Consider the following 19241-nt stretch of genomic DNA (forward strand, 5'->3'; position numbering starts at 1 on the left):
TACTGTCTGACGCTAGTGGAGTGAAATACTAACTCCCACGCTTTCTACTTTGGCTAGTATTAGAAACGATTGCAGTTCATAAAAAAGTGGTGTGTGGTTTTTACATAATCACAAAGTTTTCAGGGCTGGCTGGCTAGCCCAGGCTTTGAGAAGAAGCAACTGCCCGGTGGTGCTCATCACCCCTACCACTGGGCTGCTGGGGAGAGGGGTTTATGGGAAAGTTACAACATAGTCCCTATGACCAGTGTTCAGCTCCATTTTTCAGACACACAGTTCTGCCACTGCTGAACTGCCACCATCTTGGAAATTGGTATACGGCATGGTCACGAGTCTGTCTTGCAGTGCACTGCAGTGACCGTCATCTTGGTCAATACCAGGGGCTGAGCATGGGGACCCAAGAGCTAAAGGCATGAGCCTTTTCACTAGCTGAAGAGACAGGCTCTCAAGCTGAAAGCTAGAGCAGACCCACATCCTCCATGAAACAGGCGCTGTCTGGGACATGTAACACACCCAGTGGGTTACACAGGGTGATCCCGGAGCTGCAGCATTCGCTGCACTCTTAAAGTGATGCAATACATGACAATTAGAGCCATGTCATTACCAGTGCAGCATGCCCAGAACATTGAGGAGAGGAGAAGGGGATCAAGGAGGCATTTTATAACATAGGTGGGGAAAATGAAGTAGAGAGGTGAAGGGACTTGTGCAAGGTCACACAGCCGAGCTGAGATTAGAATGCAGGCACTCCTGACTCCCAGTCCTGTCACCGTTCTTGTGCACCATGTGACATACAGACCTGTTTGAACTCCCCCCTCCAGAGTGGATGCCTCTGTTGGTCTATAACTTTGCCTGTAGTGGGTGCTATATAACGGTTTATCTGTCTTACCCTTAAAACTAGTCTCTCTACTCTCTGTGTCGGGGCGGAGAGGGGAGGCAGAATGTTTGATCTGCTGTCTGATGCTCCAGTGTTACTTGAGTGTTGCTAATTCACTCTTTTCCACATAACCCGTTAGGGACCTGCCGGGAGTTGCTTCTACAGACGAGACTAGGATTCCGTTGCTGCTTATAGACACAGCTGGCTGTGGCTTATTTGAGCTTGAAGTGGAAGATGAACAGTCTAAAGGGAATCAAGGTACTGTTGCTTCACAGGACGTAAGATTCGCTGACAGGAGTAGATTGACCCAGATTCCCAGCCCCCCCAGCTTGCAGCCATGCTGTTCATTCACCAGCTAAGTCATAGCACAGCCCGGAGGAGGGTTCAAATGACACTGGATAACTCTCTGTCAGAGGAAGTTGGAGTGTTATTGGGTGGATGATATTGAAAAATGATATACTGGCTCTTACAGGGATATAGAGGACTGGTCAGCTGGCAAGGACTGCCAGTAACTATGCGGTGGTGTCTCCTGTGGATGGGGTTAGCCCTGTTTCCTTAAAACTCTGGCAAGAACAAAGCAATAAGATGTAGTACGTTAGATGGAAGGAACGCCGGGGGCTGCTGAAGGATATTCGTAGTGGCTGGTCAACCAGCCCTGCCACATCCCAAAGAGCTACTTGAGGACCCCTACAGAGCTGGGCTCAGTTGTGCACAGGGATAATAGCCCCCTCCCCATGAGCTCCTGCATCCTCCCCACCCAAGAGTTTTGCTGTGCTGGGGTCAGGATTTGGGCCGCAGAGTGCGGTAGAACTTGACATTCTTGGGCTGCCCCGTGTGCTAGGTCTGAAAGCAGCAGCCACCTTCATGCCATTAACCACCTTACTTTAAAAGGGTTAATGCCTCCTGTCAGCTCCCTCTCCCTTTTGGGTATAAAATGCCAGCGGGGTGGCACCCTGCCATGGAGAGAGGGCAGCAGGAACAGTGCCTCCCCCGCCCCCTTTCAGGGCTGCTGCACTGTGATATCTGCAAGGGCTTTCATAGACAGTGACAAACCTCTTTCTTCCTTGGTTACCAGTTCAGGGAGTGGAGCCTAATCAAATGGGTCACACCGTTTATTACCCGCTCTTCCCATCATTGTGAGATTCATTTCCTTAAGTGCTTGGCAGTGACTGTTTCCTAGGCGAATCGGTTGTGTACAGCCCTTGTCCTTTGGAGTTAAGGCCTGCATCCATTCCTTTCCAGTGCTTTCTGATACCCCTTTTCCCTTCTGTGACCGTCTCTCCCCTTCCTCTTCATCGCTTTACCCCAGACCCAACCACGCACCCAGAGTGAGATCTGAGTCCTCTGAATCTGTTTCTTCTCTCCTCTGCTTTAGTCCAGACCCAGCCAGGAATCGGGGCCCCATCCTGCTAGGTGCTGTACATACCCACGATGAATAGCCAGTCCCTGCCCCAGAGAGCTTACAGCCAAAGTATAACTATAATTTGGAGCCACTTCTCCTCTCCTGCTGGAGCCACTTCTGTAAGTGCAGCTCCTGCCCTCCTCTCAGAAAGGATAAATCAATGTCTCTTGCAGGCGCCAGTGCCAGTTTAGCTCCATGGATCAGTCAGCCAGGAATTTGGAAACAGGAAGAATGAGCACAGCCCCCTGCATTGTATAAACAGGCTCTGCTGGCCTGGAGCATGACACCTGGCTTGTGCTGCATGCGTTGGGGTTTCTGGGTGGCAACACAATGGACTGGGACCATAGCCACACCAGCTGCTGCTCGTTAGAGCTGGAGCAGGCTGGAAGAAAACAGACTGAATTGCCTCGGATCAGATAAGGGGGGTTTAAAAACCACACAGATTGTCACACCAGCCAGGAAATGGTGGGCAGAGCTGTGAGTTTTCAGCACGGAGTGTCGCCCTCAATGCTGAACTCCCATTTGGTTTGTGTTGTACAGTAGTCTATGGGGTTGTTGCTTTAATTGCCTTGGAGTATCACTTTGTCAGATCTTTATCATAACACATTAGGTACATAAACCTGTACAGTTAAATGGGACGGTAGCGGCTTCACCATAGTCATATAACGAGACTCCAAACAGTGAGAAAGACCAGAGCACTAGGGACAGTGTTTTATGTTGGCAAATTAGTTGGGCAATAATGATGAAATTTTATCCCTTGGCATTACATAAAGCAGTGAATTTCCTGTCTTTCCTGTATCTGATGGGGCCCACTTCGCCCTGTGTGTTCAGAAGATTGGCTTATTTCGATTAGTGTACGCCATACATAAATGTTAGGAAGAAGAGTAGAAAAGCAAGCTGCTCTGACTTCCTCATACCAGCCATTTACACAGTGTATCATGGTGATGCCTGAACACTGTAATCATCTGAGACCAAAAGTAAAAGCCCTCTGCCCCAATCCCTATATGCTGTCTGCTAGTACGATAGCATGTCCTTGCCTAGATTTTAAGCTCTCTGGGGCAGGGACTGTCCTGTTTGTTAGTTGTCTGTGCAGTGCTATATAGTGCCTGGCACAACAGATCCCTGATCCTTGACTGAGGTTCCCAAATAATAATAACCAAGTGTATCCAAAACTTTCGGCATCTCCCTGGGCCAGCGATGCTGTGGACTCCCATCCCCACACGCCGTCACCTCTACAGTAGCCTGGATTTTTTTCCTTTGTCACCAAGTATCTGTCTGCCACATGGCAATGCAGCCTGCTTGACAACTAAGCTGCCCACTTCAGGGATTATTTTTTTCTGTCTGCTCACTAGCCCAAATCCCATGCTTGGAATGTGCATGACATTGAATGTTCCAAGTGTCATGCTCTAGTTTCCTGGGTCTGAGTGCTTCTCTGGCAAGTCAAACCTTAAGAGAACATCACAGTCTTTACCTAATCAGCCTTTTTAACCTTCTTTCAATTGAAACCTATCTGTCTAGATGAGGTACTTATGTGACCCCCGTTACCACAGTATCTGAGTGCCTCACAATCTGTGAGGTAGGCAGTGCTATTCTCCCTATTTTACAGATGGGGAACCAAGGCACTAAGAGGCTAAGTGACTTGCCCAAGGTCGTGCAGGAAGTCTGTGGCAGAAGAGGGAATGGAACCTAGTCCTCCTAAGTCCCAAGCTTGTTGCCCTAACCACTGAGCCACCCTTCACCTCAAAGAACCTAGTTTTATCAACTAAAGCTCTGATTCTGCAAACTTACCCGCTTGCCTACTCACTTGCAAACAATTAAGCATGGGTGTAATAAGTGTTTGAAAGATCAGGTATTAATACCATATCCCATGAACTTCTAAAGCTAGACCGGTGCTTTGGAGCATTGAAAGCCAAGATTCCAAGCTCCTAGACAGAACCCTGGGTACTCTGTGACAAACTGGACCTAAATTCTGCAAAAAGATCCCTGGACTCTGCCATGTTCTGGTGTGGCGGACTGGAAATTCAATGGAAGTTACCGTTAAGCACAAAAATTGATTTTTAAAAAGTATTAAATACAACCGTAGGTAACAGTCAGCCCAGCAGCCCCTGGGGTATTTCTTTTCATGTTAAATTCCATTTATTTTCTGCTGTCCCCATATTTATAGTTTTCAACAGGCAACTAATGTTGGTATTGACAAAGAGTAATTGAATTGTAGAAGTTGCCAGGGGTTTGGTGGGGTGTGTGTGTTGGGAGAAAGCTGGAAGTTTTGGCAGTTGAGCATGACCCTCGATTTGTTAGGTTTGTAAATTTTAGCACTGGGGAAGGGGTGGGAAATATTGTGGGATAAGCACATTAGCTGGCCATTGTTAAAATGATCAATGGGGAAATGGTGATGTAAATGTGAACATTATTAACTATCTTCAGGATTCAGAGTTAACAGCTCATTGAGCTGAATGAGGTGACTTTTTTCTTCTCAGAGCTACTGAGTCAGGTTCTCTGCAGACTTGGGAAAATAATATTGCATCTCTTACACTTGGGTGATACACAGGGCCATGCTTCTAGACAATATAAAGTACTGACAACTGAAATCATGTCTGAATTGAAATGGGAGGATGGGAAGAAGCTTGATGATAATTGGAATGCTGTGATCAAATGTTTAAATGGCAAGATATCTTATGATCTGGGAGAGCTAGAAATAAATGGATGGGAGACCGGGGAGTCCTAGCTTTCCAGCGGTATATAGCAATAAGCTCCATCCAAGGAGATTGTGGGATGGAACCCATTAAGACTTTCACTGGTCCTCTGTCTGCCAGTGCTTTTTTAAGCACTGGTGCAGGGGTTACTATAACAAACCCTGTCCTATCTCTGACATTTTCACTGAACCCTGGGGCTTTCTGTCCACGTTGGTGCCATAATATATAAATCTGACTTTATGGAAAATGTTCCAATTCCAGAGGGTGCCTTTAATGACGCAGTTGCATTAGTTTGGAAAATGTAGCTTTTCTTAATCACTGGAGCAGAAGTGAGCAGTCGAGTGGCCATCACCTTTTGGCTTTACCTGTCAGTGTCCCCTGGAATGAAATCGCCTCCTCTTGATTTACTGCTGGGTTTGGTTTTGCCCTAGGGGAAGTGCGTCTTGTCGGCCTGCACGTCCTGGCTTTGGTGAAAGCTGGTGTTAAAGCAAGAGACATCGCTGTCATTGCTCCTTACAACCTCCAGGTGAGTTCACAGCACCCCCTCCACAGCTTTTCAAGCTGAGTGTAGAAGGAATACACTAGAACAAATCCAGATTCGCTGGTATTTTAAAATAGTATTTAGTATGTTAAAGGTTCTGAGCCCGAAAACTAATCCTCCCTAATGCTCCCTGGTAGCCTTATATTGCAGGTGAGGATGCTGAAACAGAGGGCCAGCCCTCTGCTGGTGTAAATGAGTCTCACTTCAGGGGAGCCGAACCAATTGTTACCAGCTAAGGATCTGGCCCAGCAGGATTAAGTGACTATTCCAAGGCCACAGAGGGAATCAGTGTCAGAGATGGGATTGGCACTAAGGAAGTTCTTCACTAACAGTCCCATGACCAGTCCCTTGGGTAATAGTCCTCCTCCTTAGGATATGCAAATTCAGGCATGCATGAATATGGAGGAAGGCAGGCACCTTCCAGGAGGGGGGCGATATTGTTTTCATCCTTCTTATCTTGCGTTTACCTTGTCCTTAATATGTGCATGTCCTTGCTTTTCAGGTGGACATGCTAAGAGAGCATCTTTGTCACCGATATCCAGAGCTGGAAATTAAATCAGTAGATGGCTTCCAGGGACGGGAGAAGGAGGCTGTCGTGCTCTCCTTTGTGAGATCCAATCGGAAGGGTACGTGTTCCGCGCTGGACAGCATTTTGGGGGAAGAGGAAGCTTGGTCACATAAGGAAATAGGAATAATTTAACACTGCAAAATTCTGCATTGCCAGTTCTTGTGATTTTTATTGTGAGCCTCTTGAGAGCTGGTGTTTTTTTCCGAAGGCCCCAGCTTTTGGAGCCACGTGATTACCTGAGAATCACAGCTTGTAGCCCTCATGATTGCAGAGAAAAGCTTGAAACTATGACCCCCAAGGGCTCTCACAGCAGAAAGTAAATAAGAACTCAATGTGAATTATTTTTAAAAGCTCATGATCCATACGTCCTCAAAAAATATGAGAATGGATTTTTGAACCCTTTGGGTTGGCAGTCCTGCAGTCACATCACTGGCTTCTTACCTGGATGCAAAGCCCAGACATTCCCCACAGAACGCGGAATTCCTGGGGAAGCCTGTTTTTTGCATGCTTCCTCCCTTCGAGAAAGAGCAACCCGAAGCGGCTATTGTAAATAATGCATAACGCTGTTTGTTTTCAAAGCAAAATCTAGGGCAGAAAACTGGGTTCTTTCCTATCAGTGAATGCAGGGGAAGATAATAACTGGAATGAGGCTAGTCGCCTGAAGCCGGAAGTCTTATTCACTGGAGGTTTTCAAAAGGGGCCTGGACAGCCATCTGTCTTGGATGGGTTAGACACAACAAATCCTGCAGCATGGCAGGGGTTAGACTAGACGACCCTGGCAGTTCCTTCTAACCCCGTAATTCTTCTGAGACTCAATCTGATGAACCATGTAATTGGGGCCCATTGCAACACATCTTGCGCTCTCTGAACCATAAGGATTATCATTCAGAATCATTTCTATAGCACCATAAATGTGCATCCAGAGGTGGAAGTAAGCCGGTCCGGCATACTGGCAAGAGCCGGTACACAACTGACCGTGCCGGCAGAGGACAGCTTCCCCAGGCTGGCATTTAAAAGGGCCCTGGGTTCCTGACAGCGGCCAGAGCCCCTGGCCCTTTAAATTGCTGCCAGAGCCCCACTGCTGGAACCCTGGAGTAGCGGCGGCCGGGAGCCCCAGGGCTCAGGCAGCGATTTAAAGGGCCAGGGGCTTCCAGCAGTGGCTGGAGCCCCTGGCCCTTTAATCACCGCCAGAGCTCTGGGGCTCCTGGCCGCCGCTACTGCTATCATGAGGTTCCTGCGGTGATTTAAAGGGCCTGGGGATTTAAAGGCCCCGCCCCTTCTGCCTGAGGCCCTGCCCATTCCGGTTGAGCCGCCTCCCCTATCCCTCAGGACCCTGGCCCTGCGTCCCCATAAGTCCTTTAAGTTCCTTTCACCCCTGTGTGCATCACACCTTTCAGACATAGAGCGAGACCCAAAGGACTTACGGTCTAAGATAGCTACAGACGAGACACTGAGCAGTGGTTCGGGAAAGGGAGGGGTGCAGGGTTTTAAAAGTGAGAGAAAGAATTGAGAAGGATTCATGGAAGAAGTGGGATTTGAGAAGAGATTGACGGAGAAGAGGGGGCGTCGGTGGTGATGACTGAAAGCCATTAGTAATCAGGGCTCACTGCCATCTGACAGCTGTCAGTGACTTACCCAGAATGAATTCAGTATAGGTGGCTACATCCCCAAACTCCCCATCACAGTCTGCCCCTGTTCTCCTCTAGTGGCATCTAGCAGAGGCGTCACAGTAGGTGACAGCACTTCACTAAGGACAGGAGCCCAAATCTATCCTATTTCCCAAGATGAACATCACAGAAACGCCACACTTTGGCACTGCTGACAGCCTCTGCCCAGTGAAGACCAGCAACCAAAACAGCAGGGGCATGAATGGCTCTGACCAGTGCCGGTCCTGGCCTGGCCTCACATTTTCATGACTGCTAAATACACTTGCAGAATCCAACAGTGAAGCCCACTTGTATTGCTGTGGATTTTAACAAGCAGAACTTTCCCAGCAGTCAGGTACTTAGGAGGGATTGGAGAAGCGTATTCCAGCACGTTACTGCTTCTGCAAGCTGACAGTGATATCTGGCAATTAACGCCAGGTCATGGAGCACAGAGATGTGGTCACACACAATTAGCTATTAAAATCCAATGTGGCTTGATTCGTTCTGCATCGTGATCCTCAGGTGCTCAGAATGAAGCTTGTCGCCTAGATCTGCGTAATGTTTATTTTTCCAGTTGTCTACCATTTATCCATAGAAGCAAGGGACTCAGGAGCCACCCACACTGGCCTTCTTGCTAGCTGAGCCGAGCTGAGTCATTCTGGCATTTGCTATCTGTTATTACGGCTCCTTGAGAAAATAGCCAGAGAGCAGAAATAGACTTGGTATAATCTCCTACATGTTTGTTATTTTTAACCCTTCATCTGTGTGGGTATGGGTCGGGGGGGTGGGGGAGCTTGGGATTGGTATATTTCTCTGCTTGTGAAAGTGATACTGGTATCGATAGCTGGAGACAGACTATGGGTGGGCAGGTGCCGGGAAGGCTGATTTCTGCCAGTGTGTTGTAATCCTAATATGTAGCTTCCCCTTCTATTTCAGGCATTCCCTGCTGTTGCCTTCCTGAGCCCTCATTATAATCCATCCAGACAGTAGCCCTTGTATAATGCGCTTCATCTTCAAATCCTTTATGCATTTATCCATTCTGTCACCTGTGAGCTATATACGTATTGTTAGTTCCATTTAGCAGATGGTGAAACTGAGGCAGAGGTTGAATGACTTGTCCAAGGCCATAGAGGGAATCAGCTATAGAGCCAGGACTGGAACTCAGGAGTTGTTGCCTCCCAGTGTTCAGGCCACTAGATCCTGTGCTCCCTGCTATCTCACTCTGCAGCCAATACAATATTCTGCAACTTGGCCAATACAATATCCTGCAACTTGGCCAAATACCATGTATTTGGCCCAATACAATATCTGCAACTTGGGCCAAATCCGCAGCTGGAGTAAACCCCTGTAGTTCCAATGACCTGTGCTGATTTACACCAGCTGAGGATCTGGCCTTTACTATGGAAACATTGCTGTTTGCGTGGCCAACCACCAGGCTGTACTTTCTGATGGCCCGAGGGGGGTTGTGTTTTACAGGTGAGGTGGGTTTTCTCGCTGAAGACCGGAGGATAAACGTGGCCGTGACTCGGGCACGACGCCATGTGGCAGTCATCTGTGACTCGCGGACCGTCAGCAGCCAGGCCTTTCTGAAACGGCTGGTGGATTATCTGAGTGAGCATGGGGAAGTGCGGACGGCCTTCGAGTACCTCGACGACATCATGCCAGAAAACTACTCTCACGAGAACTCTCAAGGTCATAGCGAGCAAGGGGCAGGGCCTAAAACCAGCACAACCTCTGCTCCGAAACCTCCGCCTGAAGGCCGGAAATCCAAACCAAATTCAACGAAACCATCCACACGCAAGCCAGCAGCAGGTCCCTTGCAGAGTGTGAACGAGGCCAGGGTGGAAAGACCAGAGATGAATGACAATTCAGGCAAGTTCAGAGCCATGATGGTAGAGTTTCTGGAGAGCAGCGAGATGCAGTTGGATTTCCCTTCCTCCTTAAACTCTCACGACAGGATGCTGGTGCACCAAATGGCTGAAGAACATGGATTGCAGCATGTAAGCACCGGGGAGGGGCGAGAGAGGTACATCAGCATCAGCAAGAGAACCACCACCGTAAGCTCCTCTCCAGTGAATACGGGTGGCAGTGAGCAAATCCCGCCTGCCGAATCTCAAAGCCCTGCAAAAGAGGCGCTAGCGCCTGTCAAGAAGGGAGGAAGCAGCATGAGCTCAGGGAAAGTGGATCTGAAAACGCTGCACCTGGAGAGAATGCAACGGGAAAAAGCCAAACAGGAAGAGAGGGTCAGAAAGAATCAGGAGCTGAGCATCAGTTTGCAGGAAATAGCTGGAAAGAAACACAAAAATGAAGCCAAAGGTAAGGCCCCTCCTTCCAGGGATTTCCAGGGCTTTTCCTCTTTAACACTTTCCCCGCCTTTAGGAAGATTTGCTATTTCCATAGCAAAAGCCAGTCACACTGCAGGCTTCCCATTGTCACTGTTCCCTGGGCTCTTCTGAGAAGAGCCTAAGAAAATTAAGGTGCCCAGCTCCTGCTGAAATTCAGTGGGTGCCTAACTCCCTCAGGCTGCTTTGAAAATCCCAGCCTAAGGCTGTAGCTATGTCAGACCTCTGAACACTGCACTGCTTTAGTAATGTACTCCCAGCTACAGCCTGTTTCTCTGCCTCTGCCCATGGATAGAACAGGCCCTTTCTGAATAGTGCCCCCTTTGGGAAGGCCTGCATGAGGAGAAAAGCACCGTGGCATGGCTGGGGTTGGCCTGGGTCCACTGGCTCAAGGGGCTTGGGCTGTAGGGCAAAAAATTGCTGTGTAGACATTGAACATTACGCAGCAGTTTTTCAGCCCCAAAGCCTGAGCCCGGCAAGCCCAAGTCAGCTGACCCGCCAGCCAGGGGTATTTTATCCTCAGAGAGACGTAGTCTTTGACAATTTCCATGAGATGAGGGATTCAACAGAATTATTGACCATGCTTAAATCGAGGCCATGCCGGGCTCTCATTAATTCCCTACGTTTCCCCTCAGGGGATGAACTTTGTATGTGTCCACAGAGCACCTGACTTGACTTTCAGAAACGTCACTGATGCTCATCTCCAAAGAAATAGCTCCTAGATGATCACAGGAGATGGCTGGGGCCTGGATCTGTTTGTTGTGTATAATGGATTGGAAGCTGCACTCACATGCTTAGAATTAGGCTTATTGACATATGGGGCAAACATTGGCATGCCGGGGATGACGAGAGACACATGGGGCAAACATTGGCATATCGGGGATGACGAGAGACACATGGGGCAAACATTGGCATATCAGGGATGACGAGAGAGACATGGGGCAAACATTGGCGAGCTGGGGATGACGAGAGACACATGGGGCAAACATTGGCGTGTCGGGGATGACGAGAGACACATGGGGCAAACATTGGCGTGCTGGGGATGACGAGAGACACATGGGGCAAACTATGGCGTGTCGGGGTTCATGAGAGACACGTGGGGCAAACATTGGCGTGCCGGGGATGACGAGAGACACGTGGGGCAAACATTGGCGTGCCGGGGATGACGAGAAGGAGCTAGAACTGTTTGAGGCTTAAGGCCACATGAGTCTTTAACCCAATGGCCAAGCTCTTATAGCATAAGTAGCCTGCACCAATCTGTTTCAGCATTACCAGTGAGTGTCCTAACACTGCCCAGTCAGTGGAAGGCAGATAAACACCAGGGTGGTGAAGAAAAACTGATTATAGGAACAATTAGAAGAGGTTACAATCTGAGATGTGTGCTATGTACTGTTACATATCCACTGCCATGCATGTGTGTCAGTGGCATATGCCATTTGGTACATCTCACTGTAGTATCTGGCTCTCAGCAACTGTTCTTGCTGATCATGGCTGGTTGGTGGTGTTTTGAGGCCAAATCCTCTGCTGGCATAAATGGGCAAAGCTCTCTGGAATCTATAGAGCTGCACCCATAATACCAGCAAAGAATGTAGCCCGTTGTCTGTTGGGTTCATTTGATAATGGTCAGGTAACCAATTAAACAGTTGGGTTTTTCCCTGGACTTCTAGGAAAGACTATGGTTAAAACCGGAGCGGACAGCCACGCTGAAGAAGATATCGATGCCCTGATTTCTGCAGCAGTGCAAGCTGACAATATATGTGGTTTCCCCAGGTGTAAAGCCAGCGTTACGACCTTGGGACAGCTCTGTCTGCATTGCAAAAAGCGCTACTGCCTTAGCCATCACATCCCAGAGGTATGAGCTGTGTGTGTCCACCTCAGACAGCCCTGAGGAGCTGTTTGAGTGCAGGGGGCTGAGCATTGCCGGGAGTTTGCCATCTGTTTATTCTCTTGACCAAGCTTGACACAAGCTGAATTTTTATAACCTGGGATTGTGAAATTGACTTTTCCTACTGAACGTTCTGAGGCTGATTTCCTTAGCATTGCTCTTGGCTTCTCAGCGAAGTTTAAAATGAAGGCTCTGCTCCTGAATCTGAGCACCATTTTGTTCTGGAGGAAACCCTCTAAATCAGGAGCATTTGTAAAAAGTGAATGCAAAGAGCATACAGGTTTTGTTTAGCAGTACACAGGCTACAAAGTCCTCCTGGTGATAGCTGCTTCTCTCTGTTACTGATCTCTGACATTTACATTTCTAGAAAATAGAAATAGAAAAGAAGAAAGGATGATCTTGGCACAGTATTGGTGATCTGAAAAGGTGGATTTAATTCCCAAGTCAATTAGGGCTTGATCCTGCAGAGCTGCTGAGCACTCTGGCCCCAGTAAAGGAAAGCATTTAGGCATGTGCTTAAGTGCTTTGCTGGATTGGGACCAGAGTGCTCAGCACCTTGCAGGATCAGCCCTTAAATTCTCTCTGCTTCAGATCCTCATCTGAAATGGGGATAATATGGAGATAATAGCACTTCTGTCTCCCATCCTTGGCACTGTGTAAGTAGTACAGTATCTAATAAACTGGAGCCCCGATCTCCGCTGCAGAGCCTAACCACTACTGCAATATTGTACAGATAATAACTATAATGAAACCAACACGCACCCTGCTAGAATGTGAGTGAGAAATAGAATCAAGTCTAGAGGTGATGGTTAGCCCCCAGAGATGGAAAAATGGAGCATTTGCTCCTGTTGGTTTTTTACACAGGGCTTTGTTTTGTGCATTAGTTGTTCGGACTGATTTGAATTGTTTTCTATTGATGGTTAAAAAAAAAAAAAACTCCTTTCACCTTTTTCTCCAGCACAGACTTGAGAAAGGTTTTACTTGCTGTCAAGGTTCAGGTCCAGCATGCTTTTTGTTTCCAAGCATGGGAATGTGTTAGTGCTGAAATAATGCAGCTCTTTGGAGTCCTTTCCCTCCCACGGAGTCTGAGTCACTTCCTCTCTGCAGATCTCACCTCAAAACCTTTCTTTCCTCTTCAGCTCACAATGAACACTCCGGCCTTGTCTACACTGTGTGGGGAGATCAATCTGAGTTATGCAACTTCAGCTTCTTAAATAATGTGGCTGAAGTCAACCTACTTAGATCTATTTACCGATTTACTGTGGGGTCCACACTATGTGATGTTGACGAGCATCTTCACTAGACCTGGTAAATCAACCGCCGATGCATCGATTGCCGTGCGTCAATCCCCCCTCAGTGTTCTTGCTCTCCATGGCATTTTGATGTAGAAAATGCTCCTTAAAACCCCCTATCTCTAGTAATATCCACTGTGACAATCTCATACACAAAGTCCTTGGTACAGGATAAGGCCCATCGGTTTGTTCTAGTATCAGCAAGGAAAATCCCATCAGAAGGGTTAGGGGATAATACACTATTTGAAATATGCTCTGATCTAAAAAAAAAAACCGTTTGCTTTATGTGCATGTAACTAACTCTCTAGATGAGCATGTGGAGATGAATCACATGGCAGTTGCATAAGTGACTTCTAGCTTATTCGTTTTTTAGATGACAGATTTTTTTAAAAATGCTTATGTAAGTGTGATGCTAAGCTAATAGCACTGGCTAGAGCCAGGCATAGGACAGGTAGCTGCTAATGTGCCATCATGATAGGTGCAAGATGAGGCCCCCCAATTCAGCAAGGTATTTAAGTATATGCCTAATTTTAAGCATGTGAGCAGTACTGTTGATCCCATCTCCCTCCTCAGTTATTAATAAAAATAATAATAATACCTAGGTCTTCTATAGCCCATTTCATCAGTAGATTTCATGTAACGTTACAAAGGAGGTCAGTATCATTTAGAGCTGGGTGACTTTTTCTCCAGCAATTTGCTGAAAAATATATTATTCAGACACGGAATGTATTTGTGAATTTGGGTAGAATTTGGCAAATAGTTTCAGCTCTAACCCCCCCGCCCCCCCCAAAAAACAAAATTATCAGAAATGTCAGAATGATTCATTTTGAAAATGTCACTTCAAAAAAGGCAATTTTAATTGACATTTAATTTTTTTCCCCAGTTTTTAGGTTTGGTGAGAGAACCCCAAAATACTGTGTTTTGGTTTGAACGGAACTAGGTTTTGTGTTTTTCAGTGTGAGCTCAGAACTGAAAAATCAATTTTTCACTCCACTGTAGTTTTATTCTCCCCATTTTACAGATGGGAAAACTGAGGCACTGTGCAGGGACATAATTTACCCAAGGTCATCCAAGAGGACAGTGACAGAGCCAATAATAGAACTCAGGTCTCCCAGTCCAGTGCTCTATCCAGTGGACTTGCTTTCTCTCTAGGAACTTTTTCCTCCCTGGTATGTTTGTAAAAACATAAGCCTTTTTCATTCCCATTTATGCAGGTGGCTAGAATCAGCTCATCCGTCTTTTATTGATGCTTTTGCCTTTTCCTTTCCAACCCTTACAGGCTGAGTGTTCTTGGATGGCCTCTTCTCTTTCTGTATTCAGGGCAGGTTCTCTTTAACCTCAGATCTTTGAGCAGGGAGCTGCAGTGGCCACTTCTTCTTTCTTGAATTCTTTTCCAGAACAGTTGCAGATTGGAATTGTCAGAGTCTGAAGGGATTTAGGCACCCAAGTCCCATTCAAAGTCACCCAGGAGTCAGGTGGCACACCTCTGAAAATCCCAGCTATAGGCCTTTGCTCGCTAATTATCCTCCCTTCTAGAATTCTTCCGTAAGAAACCCTGTAGTAGGCAGATGTCATATAATCCCCCCCCCCATTATGTCTCCAATAACTAACAATTGGCTTAAAAGCTGAAGTATGAGGCTTAATATCCCTTCAGAATTTTTGTTGTTATTAATTATAACAATTTGGGATAGTCTTGAAATTAAAGCAGCCACACATGTACCCATTGCTGACAGGGCATAGCTGGGATTTGAACCCAGGACCTTTGACACTGGAGGCTAGGGCCATACACCTAGGCCGCACAGATAGGTTTCTGAATTGAGTAAACTCAAGTAGCTCATGGTCACTGGTTCTAAACTTCCCTGTTTTCATACACTTCATCAGTTCCTCCCTTTCAGTAAGTAGCTCTGAGGAAGCTTCTCCTTGTTTGGAGATTTTGATTTCTGATTCCAAAAGTTGTGTCCACATGTTTGGCTGAACCAGTTACCCAGCAGTCTCTCTGTAAACTTCCTCCGTGCTACTCTTCCAATGCACCCGAGTCTCTGTATTCCTAGACTGGACTTCTCCTGAGCAGACTTCCTGCTGGGCCAGATTCCATGGCAGCTTGATCCAGTTATATGAAATATGAGGTGACCACCAAATTGATTTTGCATGTGCCACACCCAGAATCTGCACCCAGCTGTGCAGAGATGAAAAGCGAGTATATCTGAACTGTCTGTGCCACCCTGTCAGATATTCAGAGATTTTAAGGCCAGAATGGATAAGGGACTGTTATGATCATCTAGTCTGACCTGCATAACACAGGCCGTTACATCATCCATCAAAGTATCCTGTATGCTTCTAAAAACCTCACTCGTTCTGTAAACTATCAGTGTAGATTATTCTACTGAAAAAACAAGATCTATTTCCATGACAAAGAATATTTGTGTTTATGTTCATTCAGAATCTGATTGAGATCCTTTCCTTGATGAATTGTAATGAAGAATTAAATGGGAATTAATTGTAAGGCTAAAACCTGCTTCACTACTTTTTTTGTTGCTTGTTTATTTGGGTTCAGCAGGTCAGACTTTGGCCTTATCTAGAAAGGGGTCAGGCTCGCCATTAACATTCAAACCAAACCTCTTAGCTCCTATTGGGATTGATGTGCCGGTGGGAACTGAACAGTCTTCATAAAAGGGTCCTGTTTTTTTCCCTAATAAAGACCCCAACTCAACAAAGCACTTAAGAGTATGCCCATCTGTAAACACGTGTAAATCCATTCCTATTCAGCAAAGCCCTTGTTAAATCCCATTTCATGTGCTGTTTAAGAATTTTGCTGAATAGGACTGAGATTATTCATAGTTTAGGTACATGCTTAAGTACCTGGCTGAACCAGGGCCAAAGTCAGTGAAAAAAACTCCCACTGATTTCAAACGGTACCAGATAGGGCCCCCAAGGTCCCAAAATTCCTATTAAAATTACTTTGTGGGATTCCATATTTAATCTCCCTCACTGATCTTTAGATCATATATACATCATCTGTGTGAAGATTTTTGTAACTGTCAGCACTGCAAGCTGTCTCTGGGATCTGAAAACCCAGCAGTGTTTTCTCTCTCTCTCTCTCTCTCTCTCTGGCTACGTAAGCAGTGGTAACAAAGACTCCAGAATAAGAATTTAGGTGGCAGTAATGTTTATGTTGCATATGGCTGATCAGAATCCAGTTCTTTATTTCTTAACATATATTATTGTAGTGCCTAGGAGTGCCTCAGTCATGGACCATGACCCCACTGTGCTAGGCACTCTTCAAACACTGAATAAAAAGATAGTCCTTCCCCCCAAAGAGTTTACCACCTGGCCCTGTAGTACTAACTAGTAAAAATGTTTGTCACGTCAATAAAAGAATCAGGTAATATGACTCTAAGGATCTGTCTACACTGGGAAAATGTCAAACCGGTTTTAAAATAGGTTGAACTAAACTGATTGGATAAACTGGTAACAGCTTTAGTTTCAGCCTAGTTTTCAATGATTTAAGGTGGCCTGACTCTAGGACTGCCCAGAGGGGGGGGCAAGAGGGGCAATTTGCCCCGGGTCCTGCCGGGGCCCCCACAAAAGTTTTCTGGGGGCCCTGGAGCGGGGTCCTTCACTCGCTCTGGAGGGGCTGGAAAACTCTTGTGGGGCCCGGGCCCCCGAAGCTTCTTCTGCTCCTGGTCTTCGCCGGCAGAGGGTCCTTCCGCTCCGGGATGGAAGGACCCCCCGCCAGCGAATTACCGCCGAAGTGGGACCCGCCGCCGAAGTTCAGCTTGGTCTTCGGCGGTAATTCGGCGGCGGGGGGCCCTTCCGTTCAGGGACCTGCAGCCGAAGTGCCCCGAAGACCCGCGGCGGGCGCCCCCCGCCACAGAATTACCGCCGAAGACCAGGCTGCACTTCGGCGGCAGGTCCCGCTTCGGCGGCAGCGGGCCCCCACTGCGGGTCTTCGGGGCACTTCGGGGCGGGTCCCAGAACGGAAGGGGCCCCCCGCCGCCGAAGACCCCAGGCCCCCGGAATCCTCTGGGCGGCCCTGCCTGACCCTGTCTTACAGAACCAGTAATGATCTTAAAACGAGTAGAGTGAATCAGGCCACCTTAAAGAGAGTCTTCACTACAATTCTGTCTAGTTTTGAAACTGGTTTAGCTGACCTGATTTTAAAACCAGTTAGAAAATTTTCCCAGTATAAATAGGCCCAAACACACAGAAGGGGCAGATATTTGAATAAAAGGTGCCTTTTTTTTTTCCAAAGTCACTTTTCTGACTTTAAGTGCAATACCTGCTTGATAAGACCTATTTTAGATATGTTCCCTCAGAGAAAGAGAAAAGAAGCAGCAGACATTAACACCACAGGTTAGAAAACAGAGTTAATATTTCACCAGATGGTATGAGAGAAGTTTAAAAAATCTGGTGACTCAGATGATGGAGCAGTGATCTCCCAAAATGTTTAGACTTTGTGAGCGAAATACTTAAGCTGTCTAAAGGGATGATTTAATTACTGTGTGTGTTCTATTGGGCAGATGATTTTTGTATTTTGTTTCTGAATTAAAAGAGCTATAAATAACTGGTGGACATTTTTATGGACTGTGAAGTATGTTCAAGCTTAGGATTCTGCATGAGGAACTTCAGGCTCTAACAATGCCACTCATTCATAAGGCATCTTATGGGTAACATCTCAGGGCAGTTTCAGGTCTGCCACCAAAATTATTGTTGTGTCTCCTACAGATTCATGGGTGTGGGGAGAAGGCCAAAGCACAAGCTCGGCAGAGAATTAGCAGAGAAGGAATTCTCTACGCTGGGAGTGGATCAAAAGACAAGTCACTGGACCCAGCAAAAAGAGCTCATCTCCAGAGGCGCCTGGATAAAAAACTTAATGAATTGACCAGCCAGAGAAAGAGCAAAAAGAAAGACAAAGAAAAATGAGGGATTTGCTCTCACTAAAGTCTGAATCCCACTATGTTTCCCTTTGGGGACTGATATTCAGGTTGAACACACAGGGATGTGAAAAGCCAATGGAGATCTTAAATCTATGGCCTTTGTAAACTGGGTTCTTATTATGCTGAAGACAGAAAAAGGACCTTTTAGTTTGGAAGTGTGTAAAGCTGCTCTGTGACTGTATGATGTGCTACAAAATAAAGATCAGTCAAGACCAATCTAAAATGCACTGCTGGTAAGGGTGGGGTAGGGGAGGAGGGGAGGCGATTTGCTTTGTTTGGCGCATGGTAATGTATACGGAGAGGATGCACAGAATTACAATAAAGAATGGTATGAAACACCTTAAGCAGTAAGCTGTCAATGTGACCTTTCATTGTGATACTATAATAATAAGTTAAATGTCCAGGGGGTATGAAATGAGAACCTCATAACCAATGGGGTGGGAACAACTTAACAGCTTCAGGTGACTATGCATTAAGGAAACAACAGAATAAAAATAGTATAACCAATTCAGTTTCTCCAGCCCAGAAATCTCACTTGTGTACTGAAGAACAAACAAGATTTTTGAGTCAGAATGAACTGAAATTTTCCAGGTTTCAGAGTAGCAGCCGTGTTAGTCTGTATCCACAAAAAGAACAGGAGTACTTGTGGCACCTTAGAGACTACCAAATTTATTTCAGCATAAGCTTTCGTGAGCTACGGCTCGCTTCTTCGGATGCATAGAATGGAACACACAGACAGGAGATATTCTGTGTATGTATAAATATCTCCTGTCTGTGTGTTCCATTCTATGCATCCGAAGAAGCGAGCCGTAGCTCACGAAAGCTTATGCTGAAATAAATTTGGTAGTCTCTAAGGTGCCACAAGTACTCCTGAAATTTTCCAGGTCACTCAACTGGGTCTTTTGTGCTAACCAGTGTGAAAAGGCAGACGGGACAAGAGTCTTCCATCTCTGAATGGTAAACATTTTAGCTGCCACATGTGCCCCTCTGCTAAACATTTTAAATGAACTGGAATATGATCAGGCATATTCCAAAACCTTGACCACAAGATGGAGTTTGAGTGA

General features: G+C 46.5%; 1 protein-coding gene across 2 annotated transcripts in view; it reads left to right on the top strand.

Annotated features, from left to right (window-relative positions):
- IGHMBP2 (immunoglobulin mu DNA binding protein 2) overlaps positions 1 to 18521 on the top strand; it is a 90978-nt gene extending 72457 nt beyond the window's left edge. For both annotated transcript variants that reach the window (XM_039535652.1, XM_039535653.1), the window contains 6 exons: positions 1011 to 1129; positions 5398 to 5492; positions 6010 to 6133; positions 9198 to 10037; positions 11731 to 11915; positions 17966 to 18521. In XM_039535652.1, coding sequence (XP_039391586.1) covers positions 1011 to 1129; positions 5398 to 5492; positions 6010 to 6133; positions 9198 to 10037; positions 11731 to 11915; positions 17966 to 18163 — 1561 coding nt within the window. In that variant the 3' untranslated portion in view covers positions 18164 to 18521. The remainder of the gene's footprint in view (positions 1 to 1010; positions 1130 to 5397; positions 5493 to 6009; positions 6134 to 9197; positions 10038 to 11730; positions 11916 to 17965) is intronic.
- Positions 18522 to 19241: the final 720 nt, after the last annotated feature.

Source organism: Mauremys reevesii, linkage group 4 (genome assembly GCF_016161935.1).
Source record: "Mauremys reevesii isolate NIE-2019 linkage group 4, ASM1616193v1, whole genome shotgun sequence".
Taxonomy (NCBI): Eukaryota; Metazoa; Chordata; order Testudines; family Geoemydidae; genus Mauremys; species Mauremys reevesii.